The sequence below is a fragment of the Anguilla anguilla genome, chromosome 1 (genome assembly GCF_013347855.1).
Source record: "Anguilla anguilla isolate fAngAng1 chromosome 1, fAngAng1.pri, whole genome shotgun sequence".
Taxonomy (NCBI): domain Eukaryota; kingdom Metazoa; phylum Chordata; class Actinopteri; order Anguilliformes; family Anguillidae; genus Anguilla; species Anguilla anguilla.
In genome coordinates this window covers 58,341,843-58,361,493 of record NC_049201.1, presented here as the reverse complement: position 1 = coordinate 58,361,493, position 19,651 = coordinate 58,341,843, and the positions used below count along the sequence as shown (strand labels likewise).

Sequence of the window (19,651 nt, the reverse complement as noted above, 5' to 3'; positions counted from 1 at the left end):
TCTCTGCTTGCCTGAGGGACATTCAGAGCTGGATGGACAATCACCACCTGAAGCTCAACCCGGGAAAGACGGAGCTAATCTTTATTCCTGCTCTATCCTCTCCCCTCCTCGACTTTTCCATTTCCCTAGGGGACACCGTAGTGACATCATCACCCTGCGCCAAGAATCTCGGAGTGGTGATGGACAACAGGCTGTCTCCAAGAACATTGCAGCAGTAAGCCGGGCATGCAGATTTTTCCTGTACAACATCCGCAGAATCCGCCCCTTTCTCACCACCTACTCAACCCAGCTCCTGGTCCAAGCAATGGTTCTATCCCGCCTGGACTACTGCAACTCTCTTCTGGCTGGACTACCGGCATCTGCCACCAGACCCCTGCAACTCATTCAGAATGCTGCGGCTCGTCTGGTCTTCAACCTCCCCAGACACTCCCACGTAACTCCCCTGCTCACTACCCTCCACTGGCTGCCTGTTATAGCTCACATCAAATTTAAAACATTGGTCCTAGCATACCAGGCAGTCAAGGGATCAGCCCCAGCATACCTCCACAAGATATTCAAACCCTACATGCCAGCCAGATCCCTCCGTTCTGCTACCTCAGGATGCCTAGCACCTCCCCCTCTTCGCACCTGCACTTCCAGAACACGTCTCCTGTCTGTTCTGGCCCCACGATTGTTCCTGGTTATGGTTATACACTTTGTTGTACGTCGCTCTGGATAAGAGCGTCTGCCAAATGCCTGTAATGTAATGTAATGCAATGATTTTCAGTTATTGTCTGCCCTGCTCTCTTCACTCCTGCTGTAAACGTCACTTTGCCTAGAAGATGTGTCCATTGCACCTGTCAGAGCATCTGTTGCCTTCTTGGACCACACCCCACATAAGGTATTGTCTGTGAGAGAAGTGTGGATGTGATGATGAAATATTAATGGCTATTCAGGATGCTGGTAGCAGGTAAATGTGTGACACTCACCTGCAGATTAAAACCACTTTGTGTAATTTAACATCAACACATCAGTCCTAATACTGCCTGAGAGCCAAGTAAATAGACATTAGGTTTGACTGTATGTAGTTAGATGATTGCAAGTTGAATTCCACAATGAAATGATTTAATTTCCAGCTGGCCTTTTTTCTATGGCTGTATTAGCAGAGGAGACACGTGCAATGGCAGACAGGAGAGCGGAGGGATTGACAGCGACAATTGTTTAGAATTTCAATACGCTGATTAAAGGCTGATCAGCATGAAAGCACCTTAGACAACCACGGACAACTCTGTAATGGATAGCAGCGCAGGCCTGAAGGAAAGCAGGTAGTGCACACAAAGAAATGAAAACAGCGTGGAAAGTACAGTGGAAGTGGTAGAACTAGCAGATGGTTTCTCCTATTAAAAACTGAATTGGTTACCTTTGCTCAGCACACAGTTAAACTTTTCAAAATGCTTTCTCACCTTGACTTGCCATCAAATGTTGTGCTACTAAAGGTAACACATAAAGTCAACTAAAGTCTGTTAGGTCTTACATCTGTTACAGTCAATCGTCTACTTGTCTCACACCTTTTATGTGGCTTGATTGCTGCTTGATTAGCAAGCTCGTGACTGATCTGTAGGAAGCAGAACATGAAATAAACTCAATGAAGAATTTAATCTTAAAAGGTTAGCGTTGCTAAGTTAAATGTCTTCTGCTATCTCCTTTCAATTTTATGACGTGCAATGGGCGTTTTATCTCAAATTCAACAATATAAGATTTTAAACAAAACATACATTTAAAAAAGCAAGGTCATATAAACAGGAGCTTGTGCCATTATTTTCCTTGCTTGTTCATTTAATAAATTATGTTCAAATGTTTATAAAGACAATTAGTCAATGTTGTTCACTTCTTTTCATTTTAGTGTAGAACACTTTTGTCATTGTTGTGGACACATTTTAACATTTTTGCTTTCTAGTATGTCTGTCATTACTCTTATGAGCTGTTTTTTTATCACAAGTTGAATCAATGTGTGTTATGTGTTTGCCCAAGTATCATTTATCATCAACATGGTTTTTGCTGAGCAGTATTTGGCACTGGTTCTTGATTTTGCATTTCCCCTTGTATGGACAGATGCAGGAAGTGTGGTCTACAGTGTTCAAATACTTGTTAATCACATGCTAATCTCATTATTTCTCACAGATGTTACACTAGAAAGACATTCTACAGTTTGTGCAGCTCTGCTGGGTAAGTACCATTATTTCTTGGGTGAGTTGTCTTATGCATGTTTGTTAGGTGAGTAGTGATAGAGAAAATAAATGCTCATGGTAGTATAATCTCAAACTAGTAGATGTTTGTTTTTCTACCAATCCCAAGAACTGGTTTTATGAATTAACCCACATTTTGCACTTAGGAGCTGTTAAATTGAAATGTACTGGAATTATACAGTTTCAAACTTACCTGTGAAAATGAGCAGTATGGCAGAAAAAAGTTCTGTTTTCTGAATAATCCCAGGAGTGGGAGATTGGGACAGGGGCCCTCAAAATATGGTATGGTTACAGTAATTGTGCAGGGGTGTTGTGGCCTAAAATGTTCCAATCTGAGATAGTTTCATGGGGCCTAAAATCTCTCCCGGCGCCCCCCTGCTCATATTGAAATTGGTCGATGTATGTGAAATGAGTGTGAATTCATCTGTGCAGTTCCCATTTTTTGCAACACACATAAGGAGAATGAGCATTGTGTGCATAACATTAAAGTTAAGTACAGTTCAGATATAAAATTAAATAGGAGGCAGAGCCAAAGCAATTCAAGAAGGTACATGCCTAACAAAACTATAAGGACAAAATGGCAGTGGTCTTGAATTATATTACAATGTTAGCTACAGAAAATAAATTATGTGATAACTAGCTAGCTTGCAGACAGAGTAGAGACGCCTCCTTCTTTCATCTATTTGGGTTGATGTGAAATGAAATAAGCAGGAAATGCATTAAAAGCTGAAAATGATACTTCTATACTGAGTCATTTTGTTGCTGGCCAATAATTTCTGTTGCCAGTTCTCGTGGTAGGCAGATAATTACTTTACCTTCCTTGCCCAGTTAAAGATAGTGTGTGTAGCAGCATCTATTTCTCTATTTTCTGTCTGAATAGAGCTTATATGAATTTATTCAAATGGTAGATGATAATAACTAAATTGGTTTAAATGCACACTGAGGCAAAAGGAAACAATTCTGACATAATATGCAGCTTAAAGAGTAGCTACTATTTTGGTAGATACAATAATTATAATTAATATGTTTAAATTACCTGCGTATGAACCAGAATATGCAGTGGGCAAGCATCATCTTAGCTAATCATGGTCATCTTTCAATGCTTTAAATAGTTGATTAAAAAAATTATACAGTTGCAGAAAGGGGAGGCACAGCAAAAATGGGTGAAAAATCCTCTCCTATATCTCATTGACCTATGCTATTACAACAGGTTGAAGACAGACAATTAATTCTGCATATTAGTACCTGAAGGATGTAGAATTGTGTAAATAAACAGAACTCCTTAGTTCTTATTTGCCAGCAACATGTGAACACATCACATCATTGGTTAATTAACTGTATTTTAATGCAGGCAATGGTTGTTGTCTCATTGCAGAACATAAGTGAACATAATGGGCAGTGTGACAGAAGCACAAGATTATACTTCCTATGATAATGCTGAAGATGAATTTCAGCCTTGTAACAAAGTCAGCGTTCAGGAGTTTGGGCGCATCTTCCTCCCCACCCTCTACAGTCTGGTCTTCATCGTGGGCCTCGTGGGAAACGGACTGGTGGCTTATGTGCTGGTGGTGTGCCAGAGGAAGACCATGACCATGACCGATTTGTGTCTGCTTCAGTTGGCCGTGTCTGACCTGATCTTTATCATTTCTCTGCCCTTCTGGTCCCACTATGTGGCGGCAAGAAATTGGCCCTTCGGGGGCTTCCTGTGCAAAACTGTGACTGGTCTGTACCTGCTGGGCTTCTATGGCAGCATCTTCTTCATGGTGCTGATGAGCATGGATCGCTACGTGGTCATCATCCATGCTGTCACCACTGCCAGACACAGATCCATGCTTGTGGGTATGGCCCTGTGTGGAGTGATCTGGCTCATCAGTTTCTGCGCTTCTGTCCCAACCTTCTTGTTCACACAAGTGAAAAATGAGTCTGATTCTTTCACCTGTAAGGTGGTGTTTCCAGAGGGCAGCTCATGGGAGCAGGTCACATATTTTCAAATGAACCTGTTAGGGTTTCTGCTTCCTCTCTGTATTATGGTGTTCTGTTACTCCAGAATAATCCCCACTTTAGTCAACCTCAGATCTGTCCAAAGGCACAAAGCCATCAGGCTAATTTTAATTATCGTCATTCTGTTCTTCCTCTTCTGGACTCCATACAATGTCACCATATTCCTGCATGCTCTGCATACCTTAGGCTACTTCAGTGAATGTGATTTCAGCCAGAATTTAGATTTTTCTCTGCAATGGACTGAGACCATTGCATTCACTCACTGCTGTTTGAATCCAGTAATCTATGCTTTGGTGGGCCAGAGGTTTCAGCGAATGGTCCTCAAGTTACTTAGGAAATGGCTGACATGCATTTTCTCATGTAATCCCAGCAATTCTTTTACGGGGGACCAGTCTAACAGAATGTCCTCCTTTTCCAGATCTTCAGAACATAATACTACAAGGCTTATGTGACTGGGTTTGAAAATGTATCTTCATTTCGCTGTTTAGCTATTGCTTATTAGTGATGTAATTAGATGTATAATGAGTGGACGTGGATGTAAATACAGACCGGTGACAAATTAAAGGGAAAAACCTGAATAAATGAGCAGAAACAGCGAATGCTGATGCTTCCATACAGTTGTACTGCCAGATACAATTAAGCAATTAACATCTTATCATGCTCTGTGGCATGTATAAAAATACTGTGCAGGCCCAGTTGACCTCGATTTTGGACCTGAAGATGGCAAGAGGTAAAGATATCGGAAACACATCAGTAAATATGGTCGGAAATTGTGGTCGAAAGCTCACATTCGATGACTATGATGCTCATGCACTAGTGCGGTATGTAAGAAAAAACAGAAGAGCAACTCTTCCTCAAGTGACTGAGAATGTCACTGCAGGACGTGATCAGACTTTGTCAGCAAGAACAGTCCATTGTCTGTTTGTAGTGCTTGTGGCAGCCCAACACCGTACTAAGACGCTTTATGTTAGTTTTTCCTTTTCTTTACCCGTCTGTATATGATGTGATGATGCATTGCACTGAATTTCTGTATCCTATGACTTGGTAAATTTCTTACACCCTGGGTCATTATTATAGATGTAAGCTTTATCCATTATGATTCTCTGTGAGTGTTGATTTGATTTTGGATTTTTTGAGCTTGATTTTTTTCCATTGTCTAAATAAAGCTTTTATATTTGTAAAAAAAGAAGAAAGAAAAAAACATTTACAGGGACTTTACAATTAAATGTTTTTAAAATGTGTTATAAAATGTGTATCTTTTGATCTAAATGATACTGATGGGATAATTTTGGGAATGTAACTTATACAACCTGAATTTATTGAATAAAAATTATTGGGATGTGACTGCCCCAAAACATGGAATATTCACATTAAAATTGAAAAGGCAATCTATTAGTTAATGTGTTATTAGTTTGCTGTCACATTTTTCATGTCGCATTTTTACTAAATGAATGTTTACAGACAGCTCCAAAGAGAAAACTGGCTGATGCAAAAAGAATACCAACAATAGTTTCCCAAAAGAGAATAAATCACCTGGAGTTGTGGTATGGGAAGTGAAAAGATATTTATTTTACAGTTTCATATTCATTTTTATAGTGCAGAATTACACATTATGATTTATTCTTGGGAGTAAAGTGATATTTTAAAAATCTAATAGAACAGAACAACAATATGAACGAGTCTAATAATGCTCTAAGACCTCTAACATTTTCCTTTGCCCATAAGGAAAATCTGTCCCATTAAGCATGAAATATACGATCTTGTTACAGAGCTGCCCGGGACCAAGGTAGCATCATTTCAGTTTTGTTAGAAATTAGCAAACCAATATTTTTTTAGTCATCCAGTCACACACTCATATCAGTATGGCATGCTCTTGATAGCTGCACTGGCAGAACTTCCTCTGGTTTCGTTGAGAAATCTGTATAACTATTTTACATGCATTACAATTAAAATTGGTATCATGCTGTGCAATAACCTCTCCAAGGGGCTACTGGAATTAAGAGAAAAGCAGATGTCCAAGAACATAGCATGGGTGTCTTTCATCAATCAGAAACCATCTATAAGAAAACATCTTCCTTGCTGCCTGTGTCTTTTAAAGCAGCTGCCTGCACTGCAAAAAAGTCTGTCTTACCAAGTGGTTTGAGACTTATCTGATTTTTCACGAATGCCATGAGAAATGAAATAACAACATTTGTTAGATTTTTAACAAAAGAAAAAATAGATGTGTTATTGCAGGCTTGTTTGGCTGGAGGTCAGGCTTTGAGGGGTTTACTGCAGTTTTTGTTGAGGAGTTAGCCAGGAATCCATGAAAGAGAGTGACTTGCTTCCAGGAGGGGGAACAGGTTGACACACAACAGGTGGCAGTTCCTCTGAATGCTCAGCAGACGATCCAGTTAACATGCACAATAGAGGATTTGAAGTCATTATTACTTGGGTTTGTTCTGACCCATCTATCAATGAAGATTCGGAAGAGTGTTTTAATCAAGATTAGGAAGTTGAGACATTGTCTAGCTAGCACATATGTTGCATCCACAGGCACAGCAAGAAAACAAATAAAAGATAAATCAGATTTAGTTATTTTATTCTGTTCTTGTAATGTAGTCAGTCAATTTCCCAATGTTTTCTCCATGCTAAGCTATGGCTTGCGCAAAGTAATGCAAACGGCCAAAACTCACCAAATAACCAACAGCACAATCCTTCATTCACAGTGTACATACTGCCAGTGCTTTGGTAAATCATTACATTCATTACATTACATTTTATATAACATTTATTTGGCAGACGCTTTTATCCAAAGCAATGTACAATAAGTGCATACCGAAGGTCATTGGACAACTACAAAACACAGGTTCGATAAGGTACAATACTCATTATGTAACAGTTATCCATAGCCAGGAACATTAAAGTCCAGTTCACACAGTAAGCATAGGCTAGGTCAGAAAGTTATGGCAAGTCACTCTAGAATGAATCATGAATACAAGATATAATAGACCTACAAAATCAAGATAACAATACAAATGTATTATAAGTGCTGGATGAAGATACAAGTGTAATATGAAAGTGCTAGAAGATCAAGATAAAAGGATACATATGATAAGAGAAATCTTAGATTGGGCGTACCCTGTAGAGCGGTGAGAGATAGTCCAGGTTCAGTTTGAAGCAATGTGTCTTCAGACCACGGCGCAAAATGAGCAGAGACTGAGTGGGTTGAAGAGGAATCGGGAGTTTGTTCCACCACTGGGGAGCTAGGGTGGAGAAACTCTGTGGTCAGGATGAGCGAGAACCATTCACCCGGATGGCAGGAAGTGCAAGTCGCCTTGCTGCAGCAGAGTGAAGTGGTCATGCTGGTGTGTAGGGCTGAATCATGTCCTGTAGTTAGGAGGGGGCTGTCCTGTTGGCTGCAGTGTAGGCTTGAGTCAGGACTTTGAAACTGACCCTGGTGACAACCGGTAGCGAGTGGAGTGACATCAGTCAGTGATTGCAACCAGTGTGGCTTGATGTAATGTCATTACAGCCAATGTTCAAGGAAATCCGTTACAGGCATGTAAAATACAGAAAATAGGTGAACCAACTGAATTCACAGTGCTTTTACAGCCTAACAAAATCAACAGAATAGAAATAGTTCATGCATACAAAAGCACAATGAATGAAATGGGAAGCAGTATATAGACCTCTCTCCAACTTAAAATATAGTAATTCTATCATTTTTCTAAAACGCTTTTTCCTGGTCAGGGTTGCAGAGGAAAGGGGGAGAGGTGGGGGTGGTGGATGTTCTGGAGCTTATACCAGCATGCAGTGGGCAAGGGATATTATTGGAGAAAAACTGGCCAACTGCATGTTTTTGGAAACCTCAGGCAATGGACACGAGGAAAAAATCCACACAGAAAAGCGCTCATTTGAGTACTTGCAGTGGGGCAACAGTGCTATTCACTGCACCACCCCTATAGTTATTCCAGCACCCTGCAATTTCCCCAAGACAAACTAACCCATGCATACACTAGCTCACTTCATCTTGGATATGCAGTAATTATTATTCGTGGTTTCATTGCCAGCTTACACATTTGAGCTGCTGTAAAAGTGAACATTAAAGACCACATTTATCTATCTGACACTGTGGTCTTCAGGTTTTCACAGACTTTTCATTTTGGTTCAAAGTCCAAGTTTTAGTGCATTATAGAAATTACATTTGAGTCTTTTAAAAAGTAGTACAATTCCTTTAAAAATATTTTAAACAAAAAAACAGAAGACCTAAATGAAAGCCACAAATGTACCATTTTTCATCTCCTCCTTTTTTTGGAGAAGCAGGAAATGATAGTGCATTCAGTCTTAGTGTTTGCATAAAGCCAATCACTCACATATCTGAGACAACCAGACCTACAGCTGAACAGGATCTGCAACATGGGACAAGGTACGTTCAGGAAAATTTACTTTACTGTTTCGTCAAAATCATAAATATTTGACACAATAAAGATTGAGGAAAAAGATTTGATTCCTTGCCAAAATAGTTCAACTAAACTACTTTGACATCAGCTTGTGAATATTAAAAAGTAAAATCAGAAAATCAACTTGAACTTATCAACTTATCTGTCCTTATTTTCAAGATAATCATTTCAAATAATCAACAGTAATTTCTGAAATATATGCTAGATTGAAGGGAAGCAGTTATTTTTCAACAAAGTGCTGTTTCCCCAAGCTACCTGTTGATGGCAGTGCAACATAATCTGTATGGATCTCGCAATAAAATAAAATAAAATAAAATAAAATAACACGATGAATTAATAATGGTTTTAAAACCCAGAAAAACATTTATAATTTATTTGCACATGAAATCAAATTGAGTTTTTGCAAGGAAAAAAAATGAAAAAACTTCATCAGTACCTTCTGTCATGTCATTTTGGCTTATTATACCTCTAACATAGCCCACTGATAAACTATCTTTATTTGTGCTGTGTGTTAGTTTTCATGCATTATATTTATAAATATCTCACAACATGCCTCAGCATCACTTCAGGGTGCTGAGGCCCCATCCTGAAGATGCATATACACTGGCATGTTGTGATATATATCCTATTTCACATTGTATATATAGTTGTAATTGAAGCCAAAGGCGGTTATTTCAAGGAAAGTCATGCCTAAGATAAATTTTAAGTAAACATAATCTTTTTGTGTTATTGTAGGTAGAAATTGAAAAAAAAAAAGTTTGTACCTTGGTTTGTTATTCAATAAATGTGCTGATATAAACTGAATTCTTCTCTACCAAATGTTTCTTTTTTAAATTCAGGTGGCCTAATGCTTAATTAACATAATTAATATTTTATTATGTTCAGCCACCATAAAAAGCAATAAAATGTATACTAAGATGACAGTACTTGTACATCCAGAGTGAAATTATGCAGCTAGTGAAATATGACTCTGGTGTTGAATATGTGTCTAATTTGGTCTGGGGAATTTCAAAGTTAACAGCGAACACTGAACGACTTACAAGTAGTGTAAGTCGTTCTGGATAAGAGCGTCTGCTAAATGCCTATAATGTAATATAACATTTAGTGAACAGCTTAACATTTACATTATGGCATTTTACAGGGGAGCCAGCGACGACGAACGAATACAGTGACTATTATTCATCAAATAGTGAGTTCACTGAACAGTGTAACAACTCCAGTGTTCGGGAGTTTGGCCGCATCTTCCTCCCCACCCTCTACAGTCTGGTCTTCATCGTGGGCCTCCTGGGAAACGGACTGGTGGCTTATGTGCTGTTGGCGTACCAGAGGAAGACCATGACCATGACCGATTTGTGTCTGCTTCAGTTGGCCGTGTCTGACCTGCTCTTCATCATTTCTCTGCCCTTCTGGTCCCACTATGCGGCGGCAAGAAATTGGCCCTTTGGGGAATTCCTGTGCAAAACTGTGACTGGTCTGTACCTGCTGGGCTTCTATGGCAGCATCTTCTTCATGGTGCTGATGAGCATGGATCGCTACGTGGTCATCGTCCATGCTGTCACCACTGCCAGACACAGATCCATGCGTGTGGGTATGGCCCTGTGTGGAGTGATCTGGCTCATCAGTTTCTGCGCGTCTCTCCCAACCTTCTTGTTCACACAAGTGAAAAATGAGTCCGATTCTTTCACCTGTAAGGTAGAGTTTCCAGAGGGCAGCTCATGGAAGCAGTTCACATATTTTCAAATGAACCTGTTAGGGTTATTGCTTCCTCTCTGTATTATGATGTACTGTTACTCCAGAATAATCCCCACTTTAGTCAACCTCAGATCTGTCCAAAGGCACAAAGCCATCAGACTAATTTTAATTATCATCATTATGTTCTTCCTCTTCTGGACTCCATACAATGTCACCATATTCCTGCGTGCTCTGCATACCTTAGGCTACTTCAGTGAATGTGATTCCATCAGGAATTTAGATTTTTCCCTGCAATGTACTGAGGCTATTGCATTCACTCACTGCTGTTTGAATCCAGTAATCTATGCTTTGGTGGGCCAGAAGTTTCAGCGAATGGTCATCAAGTTGCTTCAGAAATGGCTGTCACTTTTCTCATGTAATTTCTATAATTCTTCTACTGCAGAGTTGTATGAGAGAAGGGGTTCAACCTTCTCTAGATCTTCTGAGATGACCTCTGCTCGGTTTCTGTAAGTGTAAATCTCATAAAAAACAAAAATGCCAAGTTACTCAAAAGTATTGATATCAAAATGACGCCAAGTTACGATACTACAAACAATATAGGCTATCTTGCCTCACAGAAATTACATAAGATGTATTTCAAAGCAATGCTACCCAATATTTCCTCAATTCCTTCAAGTCACTTGGCCCTGTGTATATAAGCATGCACTACATGGACAGGCCAAACATATGTGTGGATGGCTCTCTCACAGTCAAGATTGATTGAATAGGCATGTATATGTCCAATTTGTATTGGTATGTATGTATTTCGCTGCCCAGCCTTTCTGTTGCGTGAACGATAGTATGTTTCTTGGTATAAGTGTGTGTTCGTAAATGTGAATGTAACATGCTGCCAGGGAAATGTCCCCATGGGGATAAAGAAGTTCTCTACGTATGTATGTACATTATGTATTTTACATGCAGTATTTATTGTACGTAGCAAATATACAATAACTTGTACATTTACTCAAATTCAGTTCAGAAGCAAGTATAAACATGTTTTCTGGCGAAATATGCTTCCTGTAGTAACTCACCAGCAGTTTTCTACATGAATGTCAATGTGTTCCATGAGGCAATTCGAAATATTTGACACTTTGATCTGACACAAAGTTTGCAGGACATTGTAAAATGGTAAGATTACAAAACACAGGGCCAAGTGACTTGAAAGAATTGAGGAAATATTAGGTAGCATTGCTGTGGAATACATCTTATTTAATTTCGGTGAGGCAAGATAGCATATATTGTTTGTAGTACTGTAACTTGGCGTCATTTTGATATCAATACTTTTAATGGCAGGCCTGGATTTTGGCAGTCTGAATGAATGAGTTATAGACGGTGTATGTCTTGTATGTGTGAGTAACTTGGCATTTTTGTACGTTGAAAACGTGTTTTTTATGAGATATCATTTCTTTTTGCAAAGCGTTTTATTATGAGAGTGAGAAATGCAAAGTGACCCTACAAGAAACGGTTGTGGATTATGGCTATCCTTATGTGAATTTGTACAGTCTGATGAGCGTGTACCGTTTAGCAGTTTCTGTTTGCTATATATGTAAAACAGTGGCTGTGACAAAGGGTGCGGTTGCGTAACTGTAAACGCATCAGAAACGCAGGTGAAATATGACCAGTGTATGTACTCACGGATTTGAGAGCCATCCAACAAGCCTTGATTGACAAAAGAATCAGCAAGCCCGTAGAATTAGAGCTCTCTAGATCGCAACTTGTGTATCCTTCTGTCCTGCTCCGTTGTCTGTTATTTCGTGGAGATGCACTTTTAGTGTTTGTAAGGTTTATAAGGCATTTTGATAGGCTTATCTGCAGGTGGGAATCCTCTTCGCTGTTTTGATGAAATGATGAAATTGCGTAGTTGAAACAATATGTTTTTAGCAGAATGGGCATGTAGGTGAAGGTTGACATGATCACAAAGTATAATGTGAAGTAAATGGAGTGACCATGAGCGAGCTTATTTTCCTTATCGAACGGTATATATAACAGTCGCTATAAAGTACTAGCTATTAAAGTGGATGTCTAAGTAACGTGTGAAATCTATTGCACCGACGTGTTTTTCTCATGTTCAGTACTAGTAGTTACAATTATGAGTGAATCATGATTTTAAATGTAATGTTTTATTGGAGTTGCAGGACATACATACGTAGTAATTGTTTGTATGTGGCTAGATGGAGAACAGGGCGAGGTAACCTGAATGTAGAAACGTGGCGTTTGCTGATAAGAAGGTTTTGTACAGTAGCCAAGTGAAGAAATATAGTTAGTAGAAATGGCACAGCGGTGAACTGGTGTAACTTTTTAATAAAATGAATACATTTGCCATCATGAAATGCATATGGGTGGCCGTGAGTGAGTTTTGGTAAAGCAAATATAATATAAGCGTAAGAAAACGTTATTATCTGCCTGAGGGTGAGGCGAGATTCAAGCCTTCAACCGGAGGTTTACCAGTCTGTGACTTTGTTAGGGCAGCACCATGACATAGCTATGCAATGCGTGGAATATCATTAGCAAACCTGTCAGTTTAAAGAAGAACACAGGCCAGTAAGCACAGAAGAGCTCCCGTTGAATCCACATGGCTTTGCAATATTGTAGCCAGTTAATAATTGAACGTGCAGACGGTACGTCATAATGCAGTGTATACGTTCGGTGAATGGCGGGTAGCAAAAGCAAGAATTGAGAAGTAGTAGACAATTATTAGTGAGGGTAAAAGCAGGTTAAAGAAACACGCTCCTAGCTGGGCTTGAACCTACAACCCTGTGTTCCCAAGACTGTAACCTTGCCCACTAAGCCACAGGCAGACTAACTGTTTGTACTGATAATGTTTCAGAGTAAAAAGGTATGGGCATTTTGCGTGTGTATGCGAGTTTTTGATTGGCTCGTGTAGGTGAAGATATGGCTGGTGTCGGTAAAATGTCCAATGGGGAGACATGTTATTAGTGGGATAGGCGGCAGGAAAAATAAGAATGAGAAGAAGAAGAAGAAGAAGAAGAAGAAGAAGAAGAAGAAGAAGAAGAAGGAGAAAACGCAAAATCCCCTTAGTTTGGGGCTTTATTGTGTGGACATGTGAAGTTGTTTATGAAATCTGTCTGTTGAAATGGGGTCAGAATGTACAGAATTGAATTAAAGGGCTGAGTGTCTGTGGCTGTTGTGGTTATTTCTGTGGGGAACCCTGAAAAGTGCCAAACTCTCGGTGCTGTATAGGTATGGGGCATGCCCCCGCCAAGGCGTAACTTGGCGGGATGGCATACCTGCCATCCCAATTCAGTAGAATGTGGCAATATGGTCTTGCAAAGTGCACCAGTTATTCTAACTCATTGGGCCTTCCATAAAAAGAACTTACCAAATAGTACTAAGAATAAAACTTTAGATCCAGGTGCTATTAGTACAGAAAGTGACTAACAGAAAATGATTGTAAGGATGAACTATTCTGTAAAATCTTTGTAGGTGCCTGGCATATTTGAATCTCTCTCTCTCTCTCTCTTTCTCTCTCTCTGTCTCACTCTCTCACACGCACTCTCTAAATTTGTAACATTTAATTGTATATTTGAACTGTGTGGTCACAGCGTTTTGTGTGTTATTCACATTTTGAAACTTTGTTGAATTTGTATATATTTTACAGAGTGATTAAAGATTGTATTGATAATTTGAAATTTAGAATTTAGAGTTAGTGTACAGTGACATTTGAATTCATGTACCATTAGTTCCTGTGCAATATTGCTTTATACTGTGCTCATTTTTTACTAAACTATGAGGCTGTCCTTTAAAAAAGAATACTGCAAAGTAATTTGTTTTGATGAATTCTCCCCCCTTAAGTTTTAATACAATACATCTGATTATGATTATGATGATGCTGAAGATCATTAAGATTATGATGATGATGATGATTATTATTATTATTATTATTATCATTATTATTATTATACAGACATTCCCAACAGCGACAGGTATCTAATTGGCTACACACTCCCTAGCATTTTCTAACCACTTTTATTCCCCAAGTCTGCCCTGCAAAAGAAAACAGAGTTTTCAGTCAATCTGCCTGTTCAAAAAAAAGTGAAATGAATGTGCCTCAGCGTTGCTGAGCTTGAGATGTAGCAGAGGAAGATGGGGAAGTGAGAGCTTGTGGTGCTGTCACTAGTGCAGGTTTCAAGGAAAGGAAATTGCAACACTTTTCTGTGTAATTTCTTCTACACAGTTCTTTGTGTTCTTTTACATCAGTTGATTTGTGAGCCCATCCTTCCAGCCTGCAGGTGGGATACCAGCAGCAGCAAAGCAATTCACTGATCTCATAGCTATGTTTTTCAGTCGTCATATGGGCTCATTGATAGGACGAGCCATTCAGGTAATAAAACATATGACTAAAGCATGGTAATGGTAGAGTGAAATTTGTTATATTTGCTACATACTGAAGGCATTTGGATTTGAGATCAAAAGATGAATATGAGACAGAAGTACAATCAACCTTTATTTCTAGGTATTTACATGTGTATGTTTTACCATTTTTAACAGAAACAGCTGTTTTAAGTTGAGTCCCCCCATTTTATGCAGTGCAAAATTAAGTGATGCAGTAAAGTAGTGCAGCAGATTTTGCTTAGTCCCTGTAACCTTCTCCTTGTGGCTCAAGGAAGGCCAAAAGGAAAATGTATCTCATCTGAAAGGACCCCAATGACAAAAGGGACCCACTCTAGACCGAAAGGAACCCGCATGAATAACAAAAGAACAAACGTCAAAGTCAAAATTTTTTCAGACTTTCACAGCTTAAAAATTACCTACCAGCTTTTTATATACAGTATAATTAAATAGAGAACATTTCCTTTGACCTGTAAGAAGACATGCATTTCACATTTCAAATTTCTGTTAGTGGTAATTCCTTGATCTGAAAGTGAGCAATATGGAAAACAAATCATGAAAATAAAACGGAGAAACCAGCAAACTCTTGTGTCATAACAACAATGAGTTATGAATAATCTTTTGATGTTTGTCTCAACACTCCTGCAGGGACAGAGACACGTATGCTCAAAAATGCTGATTATGATCTTATGATTAACAATGCAGAGGTGAGCAATTACAGGAAAGCCTTCTTCACACATTCTCCGTTTCTCTGAAAAAAATGCGCAGGCACAATGCTACGGAAATGTTTAACAAATGTCAGCAAAAAACAAAGAAAATTTAAACCACAAACGCACAAAATCCCAAAGATTGAAAAGCATGCATTGTTGTCGCTTCATGTTGTGAGAGAAGGAAACTTTTACAGTACTTTGTTTTAAAGCAGAGAAAGCAGGAACATACAAAGGGATGAGGTAAGTAACACATCAAACTGGTTCTTAGTATGCGCGTTGAAATGCATATACCACAGCTATAAATTACAGAAGCTTGACAGGTTTTGTGTGTTTCACTGACAGCTGGGGGGTGGGGGGTAACACGTGGCTGTCGGTGGGCTGTAGTTTGAGGGTTTGTCTGGGGGATGTGATATTCTCTACATATTCTGTTTAGGTGGCCCACCCCAACAGAATAAAGTAAGGAACAGCAGAGCACCAAGTTAATTGGAAAAATAGCATAAATCGACAAGTGATCATGTATGTATCATTTAGTATGATGGCGAGGATGGGTAGAGTGTCGTCTAATGAAAATGTTTTCGTGGGTCAAAATATGGAATCAGTTTTGGGAAATTACAGCGCTGAGATAAGGCTTTCATGATTATGATAAATCTTTCGCCTATAGCTTCGGTGACTACTAAATTAAATTGAAATTAATTTAATGGCTACATGCAGGAATAAGGTCCAACATCATTGTTGTACTTACATCTCAATATTTTAGCATTTCGGTAAATAAAAAATAACTTTGGTAGTGCTAAAAATGGTGAAAAATTTAGTTTGAGAGTACAAATATGTAGTATATAAAATTGTCTCATTAGGACATATAAAGGAAAAAGGGGTATCAGGTTTTCAACCAAAATGTCTTGGTCTTGGAGTTCAGAATTCCATTGCCCTTAATAACAACCACATAACCAGTAGATTGATAATAACATCATAATAGCAAATATCTATCACAATATTTCACCAGAAGATTTTCTTTTCATCATATCATAATTTTTTACGATGCTAAGCATACTAATGGTGTGCTTGGGCAAAAATCAGTTTCATCAAACATTTTTTGATCTGGTTTCAGTTAAAGTTCAGCTTTGGAATTTGGAAAATATGGAGCGGACTCAAAACCACTTGACACAAAAAAGGAGCATCCCCCAAAAGAGATACAAAAAAAGCTGAGAAAATATCCTTTAAATTATTCAGACAATCAGCACGATGCTTTTGTTTTTATTCATTTTTTATTATTCATTTTAATGAACCACTTGAAATGAAAAGACTTGTTTAATGATGCAAAAAAGCCAGGACATCGCATGTTCAAACACAGTTGGTTTCAGACATTTTTTGAGTTATAGAATTGTATGAAATGACATATGCACTAGTGTTGATATTTTTAATCATGTTTTTAGTACTGCCACTGAGAGCGTAGGACAGGGTCTAGATTGACAGTTTGGGAATTGTGGATTGATGCAAATGACAGTGGATGCTGACAAATTTACCAAACATCATTTGTAAGCCGTTCTGTCCCCCTCTCTCCTTCCCACTCCCACTCCTCACTCCCAGAATGAATGACACAGAGGATCCCACCTTGGATTACTTCTATAATTATGAATCCAGTCCCTGCAGCACAGATGCCACCCTAGGCTCGGGATTCCAAACAGTACTGTTCTTGACCGTATTTCTCCTCAGTTTCATCGGTAACATTGTTGTTTTGTGGGTCCTCGTCCGGGTCATCAAGCTGAAAAGCCTCACAGATATCTGCCTCCTGAACCTGGCCCTCTCCGACCTATTGGTGGCACTCTCACTGCCGCTGTGGGTGTTCCACGCTGTGAAGCCGAGGCTAGTGGGCGACGACCTTTGTAAAACCACGGCAGGCGTCTACCAGATAGGCCTCTACAGTGGTCTCCTGTTTGTGTGCCTCATAAGTGTCGATCGCTACCTGGCCATCGTCCACGCTGTGGCTGCAATGCGTGCCAGAACCCTTCAGTATGGGATAGTCGCAAGTGTGGTCATCTGGATCACATCCATTTGTGGCGCGCTGCCAGGCTTTATCTTTACTGTGGTTTCTAAAGACGAAGAGGAAGGTGCCGCACGCTGCGAACAGATCTACAACGTCGAATCGGCAAAGACTTTTAAACTCCTCCGTAACTTTGGGGAGAATGCAGTGGTGCTCTTTATCTTCCTCCCTATAATGCTGTTCTGCTACAGCAGAATCCTGGCTGTGCTACTGAGGACCCGGAACTCCAATAAGCACCGGGCCATGAGGCTGATCTTTGCCATCGTTGGCCTGTTTCTGGTCTCCTGGGTTCCGTACAATGTGGTGGTTTTCCTCATCAATATAAAGGAACTGGGCATTTGGAACACGTGCAAGGTGGACAGATGGACGGGTATGGCCCTGACCATAACTGAGACCATCACCTTGGCACACTGCTGCGTGAACCCAATCATCTATGGTTTTGTGGGGGAGAAGTTTCGGATGCACCTGAGGCACGTACTGTCCAGAGTGCCAATCTGTGCAGCTTGCTGCCAGCCTCCAGCGATCCACAGCAAGGTGTCTGAAAACGACACGTCCAACATGACGGTGTGAGGGAAGTCCTCACGGTCCAAGGCTACCCATTGGTCAAAGTGGGTTTACAGCAGCACAACATCCCAGAAACAGGAGAGTTCTCGGTTCCTTTAACCATTTCCTGCCTTCGTGGAAATGCTATATTTGCACTCATATCTTATGATCTCAGTGCAGCTTTCATTAGAATAGGCTTGCAATTTGCAAGTAAAAATGGAACTGAATGAAATTTTCCATGTATAAACGCTTAATATCCACTGTAGACATGCAGTCTTTTGAAAAGTCTTATAGGTCTCAGAATAACAGCCAATTATTTGGTGAAATTACAATGGGACATGTATTAGAAATAGACATTTGCATGGTGGTAGGAATGTTGGGGTTCTCTTTTTTCAGTGCATATTGCATATTGTCTATTGTAATATAAATGAATGGGATAGCTATCTTATCTAGTTCCAAAAGTCTCCAAGTAAGTGAAGCCCCCAAAGATATGGCTGGATTAAAATCCTATTCTTCAACATGGAAGACTGAACAATAACTGGAAATAGTCATCACTACCTCAGTGAAATACTTTATTAAAAATTGCAAATAGCATGTTATAGGCATTCTTTTACATGTAAATTGCCATGCAAGGGATTTAGAAATAAAAGCATTTAAATGTGGCTTGTTTATTTCTAATACTGCGTCATTTCATAATAATACTGCGTCATAAAAGCTATGATCAACCGTTTGCAGCCTGTCATGTAAATACCATACCCATGATTTTTTGTAAATGAATAAATAAAAATAAAACAGCAACTGGTTTACCAAAACTGGAGCTAAGAAAGATAAAAACAATACCAATGTCATGTCTCCCTGCCTAAAGAACTGAAGATAACAGTTAAACAATACAACACCACACTTTAAGAAAACAAACCAGGACTGATTTTGTCTTATAAAAACCACAATCTTATGGTATTTAAATTAAACTGTGGCCCCAAACAAAATGAATGCCATCCTGGATTTAAAGATTACATGTCCCTTTGCTGGAACATCCACTCTCAATCTCGACACAATGAAGGCACAGTCAAAGCGATGCTACCAGGTCATTTTTATATGTTTTTAATTTTTATTTTGATTTACAATATCATATTGCACATAGATATAGATATAGAACTAGAACATACACTGTGGCATGTCCCAGCTGCAATCTGACAGACTGCATGTTTCCAGGCATGCAGATCGAACCGATCATTTCCCACGTTGAACATTAAGAAGTAAATCATCATTCCATGTGTTACAGCTCCCTTAAGAAATTATTTCCCAGATAATGAGAATACTCAAATGCCCCATATAAATATAATGTGTATGCTTACAATTCACATTACCTAATTCCACTGTGTTTTAAATGCACAATTAAATACATATTAAGGTATTTTGAGTGGGTCTGGGGCAGTGCATTCACCATTTTTATCTTTTCTATGTTAAAAGTTCCTAACGGTGCAGAAGCAAAACAGCAATAAATCCACACAGGAAATCTATGCAAAACATGAATATTATTGGCACCCAAAGGTTCACTGTGTGTCTTCCTTGTTTCAAAACTGTAATCTGCAAATTTTCTCAGAAGTG

The 19,651-nt window shown here is 39.2% G+C and overlaps 3 protein-coding genes and 1 long non-coding RNA gene across 9 annotated transcripts; 3 read left to right on the top strand and 1 right to left on the bottom strand.

Moving 5' to 3' along the window:
• The first annotated feature begins 1,281 nt into the window (after positions 1-1,281).
• LOC118223191 (C-C chemokine receptor type 5-like) lies at positions 1,282-5,621 on the top strand. Its single transcript, XM_035409439.1, has 3 exons — positions 1,282-1,304; positions 2,161-2,205; positions 3,601-5,621. The coding sequence occupies exon 3, from the start codon at positions 3,617-3,619 to the stop codon at positions 4,676-4,678; it is 1,062 nt and encodes a 353-aa protein (XP_035265330.1). The 5' UTR covers positions 1,282-1,304; positions 2,161-2,205; positions 3,601-3,616; the 3' UTR covers positions 4,679-5,621.
• A 150-nt stretch (positions 5,622-5,771) lies between these two features.
• Positions 5,772-7,649, bottom strand: LOC118208729. Its single transcript, XR_004761630.1, has 2 exons — positions 7,347-7,649; positions 5,772-6,676 (listed from the first exon to the last, which is right to left on the bottom strand). It is a non-coding gene; the product is annotated as an uncharacterized LOC118208729 (long non-coding RNA).
• A 919-nt stretch (positions 7,650-8,568) lies between these two features.
• Positions 8,569-10,947, top strand: LOC118208125 (C-C chemokine receptor type 5-like). Its single transcript, XM_035382478.1, has 2 exons — positions 8,569-8,634; positions 9,810-10,947. Exons 1-2 carry the CDS (start codon positions 8,625-8,627, stop codon positions 10,868-10,870), a joined length of 1,071 nt encoding a protein of 356 aa, XP_035238369.1. The 5' UTR covers positions 8,569-8,624; the 3' UTR covers positions 10,871-10,947.
• Positions 10,948-13,572: 2,625 nt separating this feature from the next.
• On the top strand, positions 13,573-18,705 carry si:cabz01093077.1 (C-C chemokine receptor type 4). Of its 6 annotated transcripts, none has more exons than XM_035418313.1 (3): positions 13,573-15,699; positions 15,893-15,915; positions 17,047-18,705. In XM_035418313.1, the coding sequence occupies exon 3, from the start codon at positions 17,048-17,050 to the stop codon at positions 18,068-18,070; it is 1,023 nt and encodes a 340-aa protein (XP_035274204.1). In that variant the 5' UTR covers positions 13,573-15,699; positions 15,893-15,915; position 17,047; the 3' UTR covers positions 18,071-18,705. The 6 variants fall into 6 exon arrangements, with proteins under 6 accessions (XP_035274204.1, XP_035274168.1, XP_035274199.1 ...); XM_035418277.1 differs by having other exon boundaries at positions 16,568-18,705; XM_035418308.1 differs by having other exon boundaries at positions 15,893-15,975.
• Positions 18,706-19,651: the final 946 nt, after the last annotated feature.

Excerpts from the sequence above, each read along its gene's own strand:
- LOC118223191 (XM_035409439.1), top strand. The coding sequence starts at position 3,617 with ATGGGCAGTGTGACAGAAGCACAAGATTATACTTCCTATGATAATGCT.
- si:cabz01093077.1 (XM_035418287.1), top strand. The coding sequence starts at position 16,967 with ATGCTGACAAATTTACCAAACATCATTTGTAAGCCGTTCTGTCCCCCT.